The sequence below is a fragment of the Camellia sinensis genome, chromosome 7 (assembly GCF_055761805.1).
Source record: "Camellia sinensis isolate YWXY chromosome 7, ASM5576180v1, whole genome shotgun sequence".
NCBI classification, from domain to species: domain Eukaryota; kingdom Viridiplantae; phylum Streptophyta; class Magnoliopsida; order Ericales; family Theaceae; genus Camellia; species Camellia sinensis.
Genome location: NC_138967.1, coordinates 154,570,988 through 154,586,931, shown reverse-complemented (window position 1 = coordinate 154,586,931; position 15,944 = coordinate 154,570,988). Strand labels below are relative to the sequence as shown.

The window sequence follows — 15,944 nt, the reverse complement described above, 5'->3', positions numbered from 1 at the left end:
TGGGGTTCGGGAAGTAGTGTAGGTTTTGAATGTTTTAGTCATTTCACATGTATTCTCTATTTTATTCATAGTAGAAACTCTATCTTCTATGGATGTAGTTAGTTTTAACCGAACCACGTAAATCTATATCTAATAATTTTTTCTCTTTGATATATACGTTGATGTGCTTCCATTCGCATTGACAAAATATAGAATACACTCCAAAAATAATCAATCCAATCCGAACCATGTTTACCTCTGCTCAACAGTTATAAAAATGAAGCCCATATGGATGTAAAAGAAAAAATTACACTACCATAATAGACTCGTTACATTTTTTTTTTTCTCTCGAGAGCAAGTGATATACATGTACCATTATCTTACTTTTTCCTTTAAAAATAAATAAAATAAAAAATTCCTCTAGTGGTTTGTCCTGTTTTTTATGTAGCTAGTGGAAGCACATGATTCAGCATTCAGTAGCATGAATGCATATCGCTTGCGTTTCCTTTCCCCTTCCTTTTGTACTTCGAAATATTTCCTTAAGTTTGTTTGATATTTTTGGCTAGTGATATTATTATAATGAAGACACGTGGTAAAAGATAATGAAATGCATAAGCAAAAAAATAATGCTAAGTAACACAAAAAAAAATATTATAAATTTTTTTTTATGAAGATTTTTTATTTTTGAAGTAGTTTGTAATGTTTATTGCATGTTATGCAATTATTTTTGAATTAGTTTTATGAAACTTTTCATAATATTTATTTCACGATGTGTAACATTATTCTAATCAAAAACCAAAATAAAATAGATTATCGGATCAATTTAATTGTTTTTATAGATGATATACACAGAAAGTCATGAAAAATAGACGATTCAAATCATTTATTTTTTTTAGACAAACACGATAAAATGAAAATGTTACCATTATTAGATCGATCTAACTTTTTCATTAATGATATAGAAGGAGAGTCCTAAAAAATTGAACAATTCATATTATCAAAATAGGAAGAAGCTTCTCTCCAGTCCATTGTGTAGACTAGAGCATACTGTTAGACTCGTGGAGTCCACTACGGGTCCTGTTTCGATGATCGAAACCTGTGTAGTACTCGTCGATTATTTCATGTTTGCAAAAAATCACGTTGATTGAATATTGGAAGCCTCTTGATCGGAACACATTTTGGTTAACAATTTATTTTTAAAATCATATTTACCATTGACAAAAATATGTTTCGATCAATGGGTTATCGATATCCGCTCAATATGATTTTTTGTAGACATAAAATAATTGACGAACTCTATACATTAACGGTTCAACTTATCTAAACGGGACTCGTGGTGAATCTCACGAGCTCAGCAGTACGCTCCAATCCACACAATGGACTAGAGAAGTCTCTCCTATCAAAATGAGACTTGTGATCGACCAGAGAAATCCAAAAATGACAATCAAATTCAATTTTGAACTTGAAATACATCTAACTTTTGATTAAATATGATCTTAAGTTACAAAATTCTTTCCTCTTTTTCCTTTTTTCTGTTTTCAGGTTTTTGAGTGGTGAAACACATAATTATACATCATTCATAAGACCATACCTCAAGCAACGTACAGGAAAAAAAAGCTAGTTTTTAACTTTAAGAAATGGTTTCATATTTGGTGCCACGAATGCATCTCTTTAGCATGGAGGTACTCATGTCACGTGGGAGCCTTTTTAGCCTTTTATTTCTTTTTTAGCAATGTTGTTCAAAATATTTAATGTATAATCTAAATTCATTCAATATGCGACTAACCACATATTTTTCATGTAAGTATATTTTATGTATAAATTTTGTGCACATAACTCTAACGTTTCTTTTTAGCTGGCTATAATAGTGATAAGTAGTTGTATATACACAAGAATTGATGTGACATTTTATTATTAAAAGAATATATATATATATATATATATATGTATATAACAAGCAAATTTGTTTATTAAAGTCTATAACATTATTAATATATTTTTTAAAAAAAATATTAAGAACGAATCTGTATAATTTGAAAATATTTTAAACTAATATCATTATAATAAGTGAGTTCATGAAATTTTGAGAGATAGTCGACGCTAATTTCTTTCCTTGATATGGTAATAGTGGGATGTAGCTCTTTTATATCTCTCCGTAGTCTCTATGCACACAAAGGACTTGTAGTCAAAGAAGCGTTGTTATTGCTTTAACCAAAGCAGTTATTTTATCATTTTTTAAATTTAAAAATAATTTAGTCACTTAATGATTAAATTTATCAGTGTTAGATGCCACGAAGGATAATATGAATATTGTCAAAAAAATAAAATTAAATTAAAAAGTTAGTGCAATTAGCAAAAGATTAATATTACAAACTCACAATTTAAAATTCACAATTCACTCGCAATGGGATAGTAATAAAATTGAATCTTACCTAGGCAACTGCACAAGTTAGAGGCTGAGCTTTGGAGCATCTAGAGAGGCTTAACTATTATGACGCAAAAAGGAATGGCTAACATTCAGGCCTAGTTTAGAAAGACTAAATGAGTGTATTTTTTGACTTTTTATAAAATATGGGTTTGGTTTGGATTGGGTTTGAAGTGATGTGTTAGAGAGGTGATGTGACTTAAATAAGATGATGTGACTTAAATAGGATAGTGACTTTTTGACTTTTTATCTTTTTTCAATCATGTCAAACTTGACCTCAATTGAGACAGGCTCCCAAAAGGCTATGGAGCTCATTCCAGATGGAGCTGAAGCAAATTCATGATTGAAAGCACTTGTTAAAGATGCCAACTTCCTCCTAAGAAGATGCCAGTGTTCAATTGAAGCCATACCCAAGGAAGCTAATTAAAGCGCAGATGCTATGGCAATATAGGAGCTGACCAACAGGAACACCTCATCTTCCTAGAAGATCCACCTAGCTCCATATCTTCTTTGTTAATAGCTGATATGATGAATGTTGGCTCTAGTAGGAATTAAATTATCCCAGGTTTGTTTTGTTAAACTTTATCTGTGTTAACTCTTTCTTATGAATCAAAAAATAAAAATAAAAAATAAATAAGAATCTTACATGATTAAATTTATAATAAATTAAAACTAATATGAATATGTCATGTCATTATAAATAAACTAAGAGTTAGCACACACGATACGTATACATTTCAAGTAAATAAAAATAATTGTTAAATAAATTAATGTCATTATATGTATGTTGCTCAAATAGAAAAAACTCTCTTTTAAGCTAAATGTTAAGGTTTCAAATCTCGTGCATTTCTCTATATAATTTTTTTTTTATTTTTCAAAAAGAAATAAGATACATCACATATATAAGGAGAAATACGCAAAGACTTGGACTTCTCGTGCACTTCTTTATATAATTTTTTTATTATTATTATAGAGAAACGAGAGACGCGTGGCATAAGGAGAAGGAAGTAAAGGCTTGGACTTCTCATACACTAGCTATATAATTTTTTTATTTTTCATAGAAAAATGAGATATACGTGGCATAAGAATAAACAAGCAAAGACTTGGGCACCATGTCCAATCTCTACTTAGGGCTCATTTGGGAAAATGGTTAAAACTAGCTTTTTACTTTTAACTCATTTTTGGTCACATCACCTTTTATATTTTTTACCCATTAAAAGACAAAAAAGCCAAAACGTCAGCTTTTAACCAACTTTCCAAAACACCCCTTAATATAGTAGTATACTCAATAGGGGTGTTTATGGGTCGATTTGGTTCAGTTTGACACAAAATTTAGAACTAACCCAATCATGATCGGTTTTAAGTTTTTAGACCCAGAATCAAACCAATCATACACTAGAATCAACCCAATGTAGCTCGGGTTAGTTCAAGATGGAACACGATTCCATTATATTAAAAATAAGTAAATTAATCAATAAAAAATAATTAAAATAAATAAATTTTTTACATTTAAACACAACACAAACAAAGAGAAAAAATTTATTTAATTCAAGTCAATACAAATTAAATCAAACTAAAGCATAAATGTAACCAATAAAAATTAAATTCATTAATACGATCAATACAAATTAAATCATTTGTGAAATGTGACTCAAGTTTTTAATACTTCCTTTGTTTATGTGTAATTAAATCCATTTTAATAGAGTAATTAGGTAACCAACCTAATCCTATCAATTTAATGATTGGAAAATCTAGAACCAAATCAACGCTCTCAAAAACTAAACCAACCCAACCCAACTCAAAAATGTCGGTTTAATTCGATTTCTTCGGTTGATCGGATAATTTGAACACCCCTAATACTTAATATCACAGTATAGATTAAAAAAAACTATCAATCTTTTTTTTTTAGCAAAAATATAATACTCATTCCATTTTAAAATATCAGTTATTTATTTTATTTTTTATTGTCTCAAAATATTAGTCTCTCTTCAAAAAAAAATGACTAAAATAACATGAATTTCTAATTTTGTCCTTTTTTTAAATTCATTAATTATGACAATTGATATCCTTAAAAAAAGTTAAAAGATAATTAGCTTGTTTGGTTTTGGTTTCCAGAAAACACTTTTCAAAAAACTCTACTTTTTTATTTTTCGTATTTTTTTTTGTTTTCAATGAATTTTTTTAATATTTTAAGTTTTTTTTTTAAATTTTTTGACACACCTAACATAAATACACTTAAAAAGTATAATATTTATGAAAAAAATCTTTAAAAATTCACTAAATACCAAAAATATATATATATATATATTCAGTATATTTTTTATATTTTTGTGTATTTATTAATTTTTTAAAATATTTTTCATAAATATTAAGATGCATTTAAAAAAAAGTAGAAAAATTGTTTAAAATTTTAAAAATATTCATTATAAACAAAAAAATACAAAAAATAAAAAACTGAAACCAAATACACTATATACTTTTGAAATGTAATAATTATACTATTTTAAAAAATTAATTTTTTTAAAAAAAGTAATATTTTAAAACGGATAAAGTATGTAATTAAAATGTCGACCATTCTAACGGGAAGCTAAATATAAATATATAGTATTCCCAAAATCTTTTTCCACACTCGTTGCATACATTATAAAACTAGAAAACCTATAATAGTTTGATAAATAAATAAATATTTACTTTAGTTTGATAAATAAATAAATATTTACTTTAAAGGGAGCATCTATTTGAACACACCTATTCCACTTTTTATATATTATTCTCAGTTCACACACCTTAAAAATAAAAAATAAAAATTTACTTATTACACACACTTTTATTCCAATTATATCCTCATACACACAATTTTCCAACACTCCCAATCCACACACCTCCACACCAGCGACCAGCGCGCCGGCGCCGGCGACGACGCAACACCACCGTTCCCTTTCCCTTTCACTTCCAGTCGCCATCCTCACCCCTTCCTCCACCCACCGGCGACACTACCGTGACCCCCACCTCATCCCCTCAATCTCTCTCTCTGAGTCACGAAAATGGGGTTTCGGAGGTTGATAGTCGAATCAATATGTTTTGTTCGGATGTTGATGGTTGAACCAAATTCATTGGTTCGATGGTTGATTTCCGAATAGAGACCATTTTTTCGATGGTTGATTTCCGAATGAGTCTTTTTTCAGATTTAGGTTCTCCTCTCTCTCTCTCTCTCTTTCTCTCTCTTTCTCTGTGGGTGTGCAGAATTGAGGGTCACGAAGGGGTGGGAGCTGCAGGGGCAGTGGTGTTGTGTTCCGAAGTGAGGGGTTACAGGGGTGGTTGGGAGGGTGAATGAGCGACGAACGATGAGGTGGAGTGGAGCTTCGATTCGAGAAAAGGGAGGCGACGGAGGGAGGCGACGAAGGGAGGGACGGTGTTGAGGAAAGAGATGACCGGAGGGGAGGGACTGTGTTGGGTATTAGGGTTAGGGTTTTGGTTGAAGAAGAAAGGGATACTTTGGTAATTTTATTTTAGGATGGAAATGTAATAAAAAAAATGTCATTAAGGGTTGGTTTGGGAAGTTAGTTGGCTTTTTAGTTTTTTGGCTTTTTTAGCTATTTTAGCCTAGGCTAAAAAACTTGGTTTGGGAAGCATTTTTTTGGCTTTTTTGGCTTTTTTTGTGAGAGAAGAGTGTAATGATTATGGGTTGGATGTAATGTTTTGTTTGTTATGGCTAAAATAGCCTATTTTGTCTTTTGTAGCTATTTTAGCCAAAAAAGTCCAAAAAGCCTCTTCCCAAACAGAGGCTAAGTGTGTAAGGAAAGGGGAAGTGGTGTGTGTAACGGAATTGCTACGTAGCTCAAATTGTCGAGCTCGAAATTGGCTCGAATCCAATTTCAGAAACAGAGAAGGAGAAGAGAAGGAATGAGGAGAAGGAGAAGGAAGAGGAAGAGGACTGGAGGGGGCATAATCACAGGGGGAAAAGAGAATGAAGGAGGAGGAGGAAGGGGAGGAGCTCGGCTGACAGCAGTGGTGCTACGACGAAGGAGAGGGGCTTGGCGGGACCGGAGGCGACGGCGGTGGTGCTCCGACGATCGCTGATGTTGCGACGAAGCAGAGGGGCTCGGCCGACGGCAGAAGCGGAGGGACCCTCTCTTCTCTCCATTCCCTCTTCCCCTCCTCTTTCTCTTCTCCTCTCTTCTTCCTCTCTTCTTTCCCTCTTTCTCCTCTGTTTCAGACCAACCAAAACGTCCAAAATGACATTCGAGCCAATTTCGAGCCAAGATTTTCGAGTTACGGCTCATTTTCCTGTATGTAAATAGAAGCTCCCTACTTTAAAGGGAGCTTCTATTTATCCACACCAAACTTACTATATACACACTTAATGAAGAGGACGTGCAAAAAGTATCTATTATGTGTTCAAATAAAAGCTTCCTATTTTAAAGTATTTAGAAATCGGCAACAGTGAAATAAGACAAAGCATTCGTCAAAATTACAATATACGACCACCGCTCTCCGTAGACTGCATTACTGTACGCACACGGTAACATACCGTAGACTCTTTCTCTGTATAAAGAAATCAAAACCGAAAACCCCAACAACATTTTCCCCTAAGTCCTATAAAGAACCTCTCTCTCTAACGTCCTTCTCTCTCTCTCTCTCTCTCTCTCTCTCTGATCTCTGGATCTCTCTCCTCCGCCATCAGATCTTCCAAACCCTAGGGTTCCAACCCTCTCTCCCTCTTTCTGTCCTTCGAATTCCTTCTTGGGAACTTGAATAGTTTTCTTGACGATGCATGTGTAGTTGGGAGGAAGAGTTTGAATTTTGTGGTATGAGAATTGGATGAGTAAGGTGGTTGTGGTTGGTGGCGAAAGGTGTGTTGTATGTTTGAGAGTGAGAATTGGGAGAGAATAAGGAGAGATTGCGGTGATTTGGTCATTCGGACCTGTCGGTGGGGCAAATGCGGCTGATTCGTTAACTCTTTCAAGTTTTTTTGCACTGAATTTTTCTAGGGTTTTCTGATCTGATCGGAAGAGGAAGACGAGAGTTTGTTTCTTGTGGCGTTGAATTCAGAGAGGTCTTTGAAAGATGCAGCAAGATCAGAGAAAGAAGGTTACTTTTTCACACCTCTCTCTCTAGAATTTTATATTTGGTTAAAGTAAGAGGAGATCTTGATTTTCTCTCTCTGAATTCGTTTTTCTTCAAATTTGTTGGAAGAAAGATGAGATCTTGGTTGCATTTCTGCATTTGTTTGTTGTGTGTGTGGTTTAGGGTTAGTGAAGGCATATAAGAATCTTTATGTGTGTATATCTTGGAACTTAATATTAGTTTTATTGTAGATTGAGAATTTCGATCTTTTGGTTATATTGATTTGATCTGTTTAGTTGCTGAGATTTTTGTAGGTAATTGGGATTTTGATTCTTTCGCTATAAAATTTAGAAAATCTAGAACTTCTTTGACTGAATTTAATGCAAAAACTCTGGTTTTAAGTTTAGTTAGAGTTGATGTTATTTAACTTTCTCCTGCGTGAATTGGTCCAGAAAAGAGTTGGAATTATTTACTAATTTTGAGTGTTTTTCCAGCTTTCTTGGCTACCAAAATGAGCATAATATATATCTATATATATCTGGTTTGTATTTTTATATTTTGTTCTTTGTCGAATAAAAGAATTATTTATTAATGCAAAATATCCAGTATATATAAGTGGTACCCTCAAATACCCATTAACTGTACTCACAAACACAAAGCGCTCACTGACTGGATGTATTGCACAAATCTTTTGCTCACTTACAAAAGACTAGTAATTAAAAAATACTGTAAGCATTCAAAATTGTGTACACCCTTGGAATCCAAAGTTTTCCATCCTTTTGGAAATAAACTTATAGTGCTTAGTAGTTAGTGCAGTTTAGGGGAGCGAGCTTAAATTTGTTTTGGCTCTTATGAAAGCTGCATATGGCATGATTTGATCAAGTAAATTATCTACTCTATTTGTTCTGCAAAGTGAAAGTTTGGACAATGGGTGTAATTTTATTCTCTTTGGATAATTAGCTATGTTTGAGGTTTATTTCCGTACTAAATAATGTTATGCATTTAAATATTTTACTTGAATTCTCAAAATTACATGATCAACATATTTAAGATGATTTATATTTGCTTTGTGTTTATATGATTTACCTTGCATTATACTTCCCCCCCCCCCCCCCCAAAAAAAAAAAAAAAAAAAAGAAGAAGAAGAAAAAGAAAAAGATTTATCATATATTTTGTGCATATATAATCAATTATCTTTTTATCATATCAAGCAGTGCTTATTAGTTGTTTTATCTAAGTTTTGTGTGACTCACCTTTGGTAACTCGTAGGTGATGGCAATGCATGAATGTGACTCATTTTTGTTTTTTATCATTGTACAGAGCCCAAAAGAGATGGACTTCTTTACTGAGTATGGGGATTCAAATAGATACAAAATTCTAGAAATTATAGGGAAAGGAAGCTATGGAGTTGTTTGTTCAGCCATTGACACACATACCGGGGAAAAAGTGGCTATAAAGAAAATTAATGACATTTTTGAGCATATCTCTGATGCTATTCGAATCTTACGGGAGGTCAAATTGCTTAGGCTTTTACGTCATCCTGATATTGTTGATATCAAGCGCATCATGCTGCCACCTTCAAGGCGAGAGTTCAAAGACATTTATGTTGTTTTTGAGCTGATGGAGTCTGATCTTCACCAAGTTATCAAAGCAAATGATGACTTGACACATGATCACCATCGGTTTTTCCTGTATCAGATGCTACGTGCAATGAAATATATGCATACAGGTGACCATTCTTTTGTAATGTGTAGGGTGACTAGTTATTGTCTCAGCAGCCCATCACTGATTATTCTCACATAATGAACCCATATAGTTTATGCAAAACACATTTTTTAGTTTTGTCCTTAGCATTTAGCACCTCTCTTTCTCTCTCCATGCATGTCTATAGCTCTCTCCTTTTCTGAATTCTGCCCCCACCCCCCTCTTCCTTCTCCTGTCACATCAGTTATTTGTGGGATCTAATCTGATTCAAAGCTGTTTGGTTGCAGCAAACGTATATCATCGGGATCTTAAACCAAAGAATATATTGGCAAATGCAAATTGCAAACTTAAAATATGTGATTTTGGACTAGCAAGAGTTGCTTTTAATGATACACCAACAACAATATTTTGGACGGTATGTTATTTGTATAATTTAAATACCATGTGACTTTGATATCAAAATGTTTGCCTTATTTGTAGGGCTGCAAACGAACCGAACCAAACCTATCCGAGCTTTGTTGAGCTCGAGCTCAGTTCGAGCTCGGCTTGACTCGTTAATATTAATGAAACTCGAGCTCAGCTCGATAAATTTTTTTAAATATTATTTATATTATTTAAATAAAAAATACTATTTATATATTATTTAATATATAAATAATATATTTATTATATAATTTAAATAAAGTGCTTGTTTGGCATGTGCTGAAATAGCACATGCTATTTTAGCACATTGTCTTATTTGGGTCACATCGCCTCTCTACCACATCACTTCAAACCCAATCCATATTTCACGTTTTTTTTGTAAAAAGTCAAAAAGTATATTGATCTAGCACCTCCCAAATAACCCCAAAGATAAAAGAGCTGAGTTTATGTGAGCTCGAATTCGGCTCATTTACTAAACGAACCGAGCCAAGCTTGTTCATGAACAGCTCGGTTCATTTGCAGCCCCACTTATTTGGTGACATTGGGCTTGTTTGACATGCCTGTAAGGAAGCATACTCTTTAATTTTCAAACTTCATTTTGAGAATTCCTCCTGCAGTGTTATATCCTTTCTGCTGTTTTTTTTAATTTTATTTTATATTTTCCTTCTTAATATGCTTTGCAGGATTATGTTGCTACAAGATGGTATAGGGCTCCCGAGCTGTGTGGATCATTCTTCTCAAAGGTATAGCTCACTTAACCATGTCTTGCATGCTTTTATTCAGATCCATTAGCAACATGCTTTGGGGCATGGTCTATGCTGTGTGGTTTCTAATATTTTGTACCTCCTATTGTGGCTTTTCTCATAGCATCAGGCTTTCAGGTCTTTCCTTTGTCCTTATTTAAACTGATTCCTTTCTTCATATTCTTTTTTCTACATGGCAGCCAGCCTCATTTTTTAGAGGCCTTCTTATCCTCACATTGCACAGATAATTATATCCCTGTAATGGTAAAATCTTTTTGTTGGTTTTGTTCCACGTGATCAAACCTTGTAAAACTGCCACTTCCACTTTTTCATTCATGTGTTTGTTGTTTTTAAGTGCCGTCTCTTCTCTTTTTTTTACCTTCCATTGGAGCTACATCTAATTCTTCATGAATGTTTAGATATTAAATTATGTTATTTTGTTGCTGCTGTTCCTGCTTATCATCCCATTTGTTGGTATATTGATGTTCTAGGCATTTTCTTGACTACTTAGCATCGTCTATCATAAACCATTTTCGATCTTGCAGAATCTATATGATTTTTTGTTGACTTGATACACGACTTATTATCGACTGGGTGATTGATCTGCTCTTTTAGTCTAAATATTTTAGGGCCTTGAGGCATACACAGGGAATTCTATAGTTCTGTAAACAAAATCTTAGATGGTTTTTGAATTTCATAATTTATAACATATTATTGCCTTTGTTTGGTTATTAACAAAGTTAACAATTTGGCGTTTTTACCATCTGTCACTAGTATGAGCTATGGCTTGAATACTGTAGTAATGCATTAATTTATGTGTAAAAAGCGTTCTGAGTGCCTTAACGAAGTAGTAATCCCTAGATTAAAATAATTCTTGTTCAGGGAGGACTATTGAATTCTCCTGGAAGTTGAAATTTCTGTCTTCCAGGTAACTGTGTCAGGGCTTATGTCATTTCTGTGAAGGGATTTAATCGATGTGTGATATTTCTAATGCTTGTAACATAGTCTGATTTGTGTTGCCATCTGGATTGCAGTATACACCAGCTATTGATATTTGGAGTATTGGCTGCATCTTTGCTGAAGTATTGACAGGGAAGCCATTGTTTCCTGGTAAAAGTGTTGTTCATCAATTAGATTTGATCACTGATCTTCTTGGGACTCCATCCTCAGATACCATTTCTGGAGTATGGCACATTACTCTTCTTCTTTGTTATTTTTTAATATATATATCTTTAAAATTTATAGCTATAAAATTTTCTTTAGAAGGTATTTTTTTAAAAGCTTTCTTCTGTAACCATTGCAGGTTCGAAATGAGAAGGCAAGGAGATACTTGACAGGTATGCGTAAAAAGCAACCTGTGCTATTTTCTGAGAAAATTCCAAATGCAGATCCTTTAGCACTTCGATTACTGCAACGGCTATTAGCATTTGATCCAAAGGACCGGCCAACTGCCGAAGAGGTATGTTGTGTCTTGACAGCTGTAGCTTGTTATGTAAATTTCTCGTATTGTTTGATTGAGTTTGTAGAACTTGTTTTTCGAAATTTTTCTGAAAAATTAAAAATTAGTTTGACAAAAATAAACGCAAAATGTATTTGTAAATTTTTAAAAATTATATTCACCCTGAAAAAAAAAATCACGTGAAAATAATGGCCTTGTTTGGTTTGTTTCTCAAAAAAAAATTTGGAAAAAATTCTCTACAAACAAATTTTCAAGAATAATCAAACCAAACAAATTTTTTCAAAAAAAATCTCAAAATTTTGTTTGGTTACCTACTTTCCAAAATCACTCTCTCTCTCATACACATCAAATCAATCATTTTTTTTAAAACTTTTTCCAAAACAATTTTTCAAAACTATTTCTGAAAAAAGGCAAACCAAACAAGTTTTCGTACTTTTTATCTCAAAAACTACTTTACAAACACAAACCAAACACACCCAATGTGTTTCTTATTTTTTTCTTCACCAAATTAGTTTTTTTTTTTCTTTTTTTTTTTTTTCAGAAACCAATTCTGAAAACTCAATCAAACACTTCTTTATGGTAATATTTACCTACAATTTTGATGTATTTGTTTTGTTAGGCATTAGCTGATCCTTACTTCAAGGGGCTAGCCAAAGCTGAGAGGGAACCTTCCTGTCAGCCAATCTCTAAGCTAGAGTTTGAGTTCGAGAGGCGACGGGTAACGAAGGAGGACATAAGGGAACTAATATTTCGGGAGATACTCGAATATCATCCACAATTGCTTAAAGATTACTTGGCTGGGAATGAAGGCCCCAATTTTCTTTATCCCAGGTTCCTGAATTTTTTAAACTAAGCACCTTTGAACTGTAATTATGCTTTTGTAGCTTTATTCCACATTTTATGCTCTTTTCCCAGATTCTTAACTGTTATATCAATTGTCTGCAGTGCTATTGGTCAATTTAGAAAACAATTTGCGTATCTTGAGGAAAACAGTGGTAAAAGTGGGCCCGTAATTCCTCCGGAGAGGAAGCATGTGTCACTCCCTCGGTACATCTCTCTCTCTCTCTCTCCCCTTCTCTCTCTCTCCCCTTCCTTTTGCCAAAGCTGCCTTCCTAGTGGGAAAAGGCCGCAATGGAAGTTAGTTACTGCAAGTAGAACCTATAGCCTTCTTTAATTCTTTTAAGCAGTGGTGAGAAGGTTTTTATACTAATTAAATATGGCCAAGGCATGATATAGGGCTTGTTTGGTGTAGCTTTATTAACACTGAAAGTCTATAATCAGAAGCGAAAGCTAAAAAGTATCCCTTCCCCAGCTTCCAAATAATCAGTTTTTTTCAACTTATTTATATTTGCCTCATAGCTAATAAGTAGAAGTGGTATAGTGGCAGAGACTTCCAAAAGAAAATTTTTAAGAAGAAAAAAAGCTATAAGCAGCCCCAAACGAGCCCAATCTCTTTCCCGGAGATTATATCAATTCTGAAAGACATAGTTCTTAATCTTTGTTTTTTGTTTACAGGTCTACAGTTAACTCGAGTACAGTTCCTCCCAGAACAAATCAAAATTTGGCTTCATGTGGTAGTCGGCAAGTTACAGAAGAGTCGTGTAATAGCATTAGAGTAACGGATGCAATTTCTGGTGGAAATTTTGTGAAACCATCACGCCCTCCACCTAAGGTGCCTGCAGGTATGAATTTTAATTTTTTAACCATACATCGTAAACAAGTTCTTCTGCCAATTGTTGTCAACAGGTAGCCCAAAGAACTTTATGTTTTTAAAGATCTGGATTGTTTGAAACAGTATTGGGATTGCTTGATTTTAACTTTGAATGACTGGAAATTTGATAATTAAAAAGCAGAACACTCTTTCTCCAATTTCTAAATAATCTATATTTTTTCATTTTATTTAAGTTATTTGTGTCTGACAAGTTGTAAATGGAAGGTGCTATTAGAAAACACTAGAAGGTGTACTAAGTAGGGCCCCGGACCTTAAGTATCGTGTTTATAATTTTAGAGGTGAAAAATTCCTGGTGGGCCCTAGTACCAGACATTCACATTTATGCTTTTGGAAATGGAGGAGCAAAAGTAGCTCTTTTGTTAGTGGAATCGGAATTTGATTGTTGTATACCCTGTTTTGCCAACTTACATGCACCTTTCTAGCTATGTTTTCCATTGTGTGTTTTGTTTTGTTGTTTTCTTTCAATTATTTCCATGTACGTGTCGGGTTTCTATCAATTGGGGGTATTAAAGGAGTTGTATTTCTTTACTTTTAGCCAAACCAGGAAGAGTGGTAGGGCCAGTTCTACCTTATGAAAATGGCAGAAATATCAATGATGTGTACGATGCAAGAGCGTTTCTTCGAAACGGTGTCGTCCCTCAGGGCATATCCCCACAGTATGCTGCGAGGACCAACACAGTGAATCATGCAAAGTCAAGTCCAGAAATTGACAGGAATTCTGCACAAGCCAGACAGCTGCCCGCACAATGCAACGGGGTCACCAAACAATCACCTCAGATAGCCATTGACATCAATGCGAACACGTATTACCAACCGCAAGTCAAATCAAGCCAATTAAATGATCAAATTGCGATCAATGCAAAATTATTGCAGGAGCAATCACAGTTGGGGGCAATTGGTGCCGCGGCTGTTGCTGTTGCTGCTCGGAGAGAGGTTGGAGCTGTTCAACTCGGATTGTCTTAGAGGAGATTTGTTTGTCTTCGCCACCCTGCCCCGCTGACACGGAAAATTGAAGAACAAGAGGGAGGGGCTGTTACTTTTAGTAGTTAATTTATGTCCCTGTAAAATTATTTGGATTGTTGCATTACTGAATTCGTGAATGAAAATTGATTCGTTTCTTGTCTCCCCTTCCAATTGCCCTCTCTCTTGGTTAGGTAGTTTCCAATATTTCGTGTACAGAGATTTTATTATTTGTAAAGGAAAAACTGATTAGGTGATCATTGAAATAATGTGCTCTCTTTTGTTGCATGGAATTCCAAAATCACTTAATTGTTTTTTTTTTTTTTTTTATTGGGCATATTACACTGAATAATACAGTACGTTTTATAATTTTAACATAATTATATTTGATTTTCTTAAAGTTTTAATTTACATAATTTGTTAACTCTTTTTTTATCAATAATTTATTAGTTATATGAATAGAAATAAAAATAATATAATATTTTTTATACTTAAATATATATCTTTTTTTATTTATCTTTATTTTTTAAAACTATTTGTATTAATTTTATTTTAATCTTAATAAAAGGAATTCGTATAATTATATTAAAATTATAAAATTATGTATTTTGTAGAGGAATTATAAAATAATTATATTTATAAACGAATTAAACAAAGAGTTGAAGCATATTAAGGAACTAACAGCCGTAATTAGAAGAGAATTTTGGCCATTTTTTATGTGATTCTTCTATTCAATGCGATAGCATAGACTTATTGGAGTACATAATGGGTGCAGCTGTCATATTCAGTGGTCACATCACATGATATTAGTGATTAATAAGTAACTTTAAATGAGATGCTTTACGCAAAATTAATTATATATATAGGTAATGCATCTTTATAGATTCAATTATGCTGATTTGAATATGATTTCAATAAGAAAAATGGTATATAAATTTATTTTCTAAATTTAATAATAAGAAAATTTGTGTTTTTCTCATGTTAAAATCACAACATATGAAAACTTGAAGAGCTTGTAAAACTCATCACGAGTTTCGTTTTAATAATTCAAACTATTTATTTTGTAAGATCCTCGATATATTATATTCATAAAAAAATTTAAACCAATTCTTTTTTGGGGGAATATTTTAATTTAAACCAATTCGATAATTATAACTTTTTCATTTTATAATTTGTCTGTAAAAAAAAAATGAATAATATTTTTCAAAAATATATTTGTCATTCATTTTTTTAAAACAAATGCAATAAAATAAAAAAATTACAATTGTTGAATCGCACTAATTTTTTCATGAATATTATACATTAAAAACTTTACAAAATGAACAATTAAAATCATCAAAACAAGACTTCTAATAAGTCCTATAAGCTTCTCAAATTCTCTCATGTTAAATTTTCAACAGGAAAGAAACCCAACTGATTAGAAAATATGTAAGAAAGAATATTGCATTTAAT

At 32.9% G+C, this 15,944-nt stretch overlaps 1 protein-coding gene across 1 annotated transcript; it reads left to right on the top strand.

Moving 5' to 3' along the window:
- The first annotated feature begins 6,909 nt into the window (after nt 1-6,909).
- On the top strand, nt 6,910-14,785 carry MPK19 (MAP kinase 19). Its single transcript, XM_028251042.2, has 10 exons — nt 6,910-7,495; nt 8,792-9,200; nt 9,463-9,590; nt 10,282-10,341; nt 11,376-11,525; nt 11,645-11,800; nt 12,420-12,631; nt 12,746-12,847; nt 13,316-13,482; nt 14,068-14,785. The coding sequence occupies exons 1-10, from the start codon at nt 7,472-7,474 to the stop codon at nt 14,493-14,495; spliced, it is 1,836 nt and encodes a 611-aa protein (XP_028106843.2). The 5' UTR covers nt 6,910-7,471; the 3' UTR covers nt 14,496-14,785.
- The last annotated feature ends 1,159 nt before the right edge of the window (nt 14,786-15,944 follow it).

Bases quoted from the DNA above. Each gene is read 5' to 3' on its own strand.
- MPK19 (XM_028251042.2), top strand. From the start codon at position 7,472: ATGCAGCAAGATCAGAGAAAGAAG. The intron at 9,201-9,462 runs GTGACCATTCTT...GTTTGGTTGCAG, and splicing joins AATGAAATATATGCATACAG to CAAACGTATATCATCGGGAT. The intron at 10,342-11,375 runs GTATAGCTCACT...TCTGGATTGCAG, and splicing joins GTGGATCATTCTTCTCAAAG to TATACACCAGCTATTGATAT.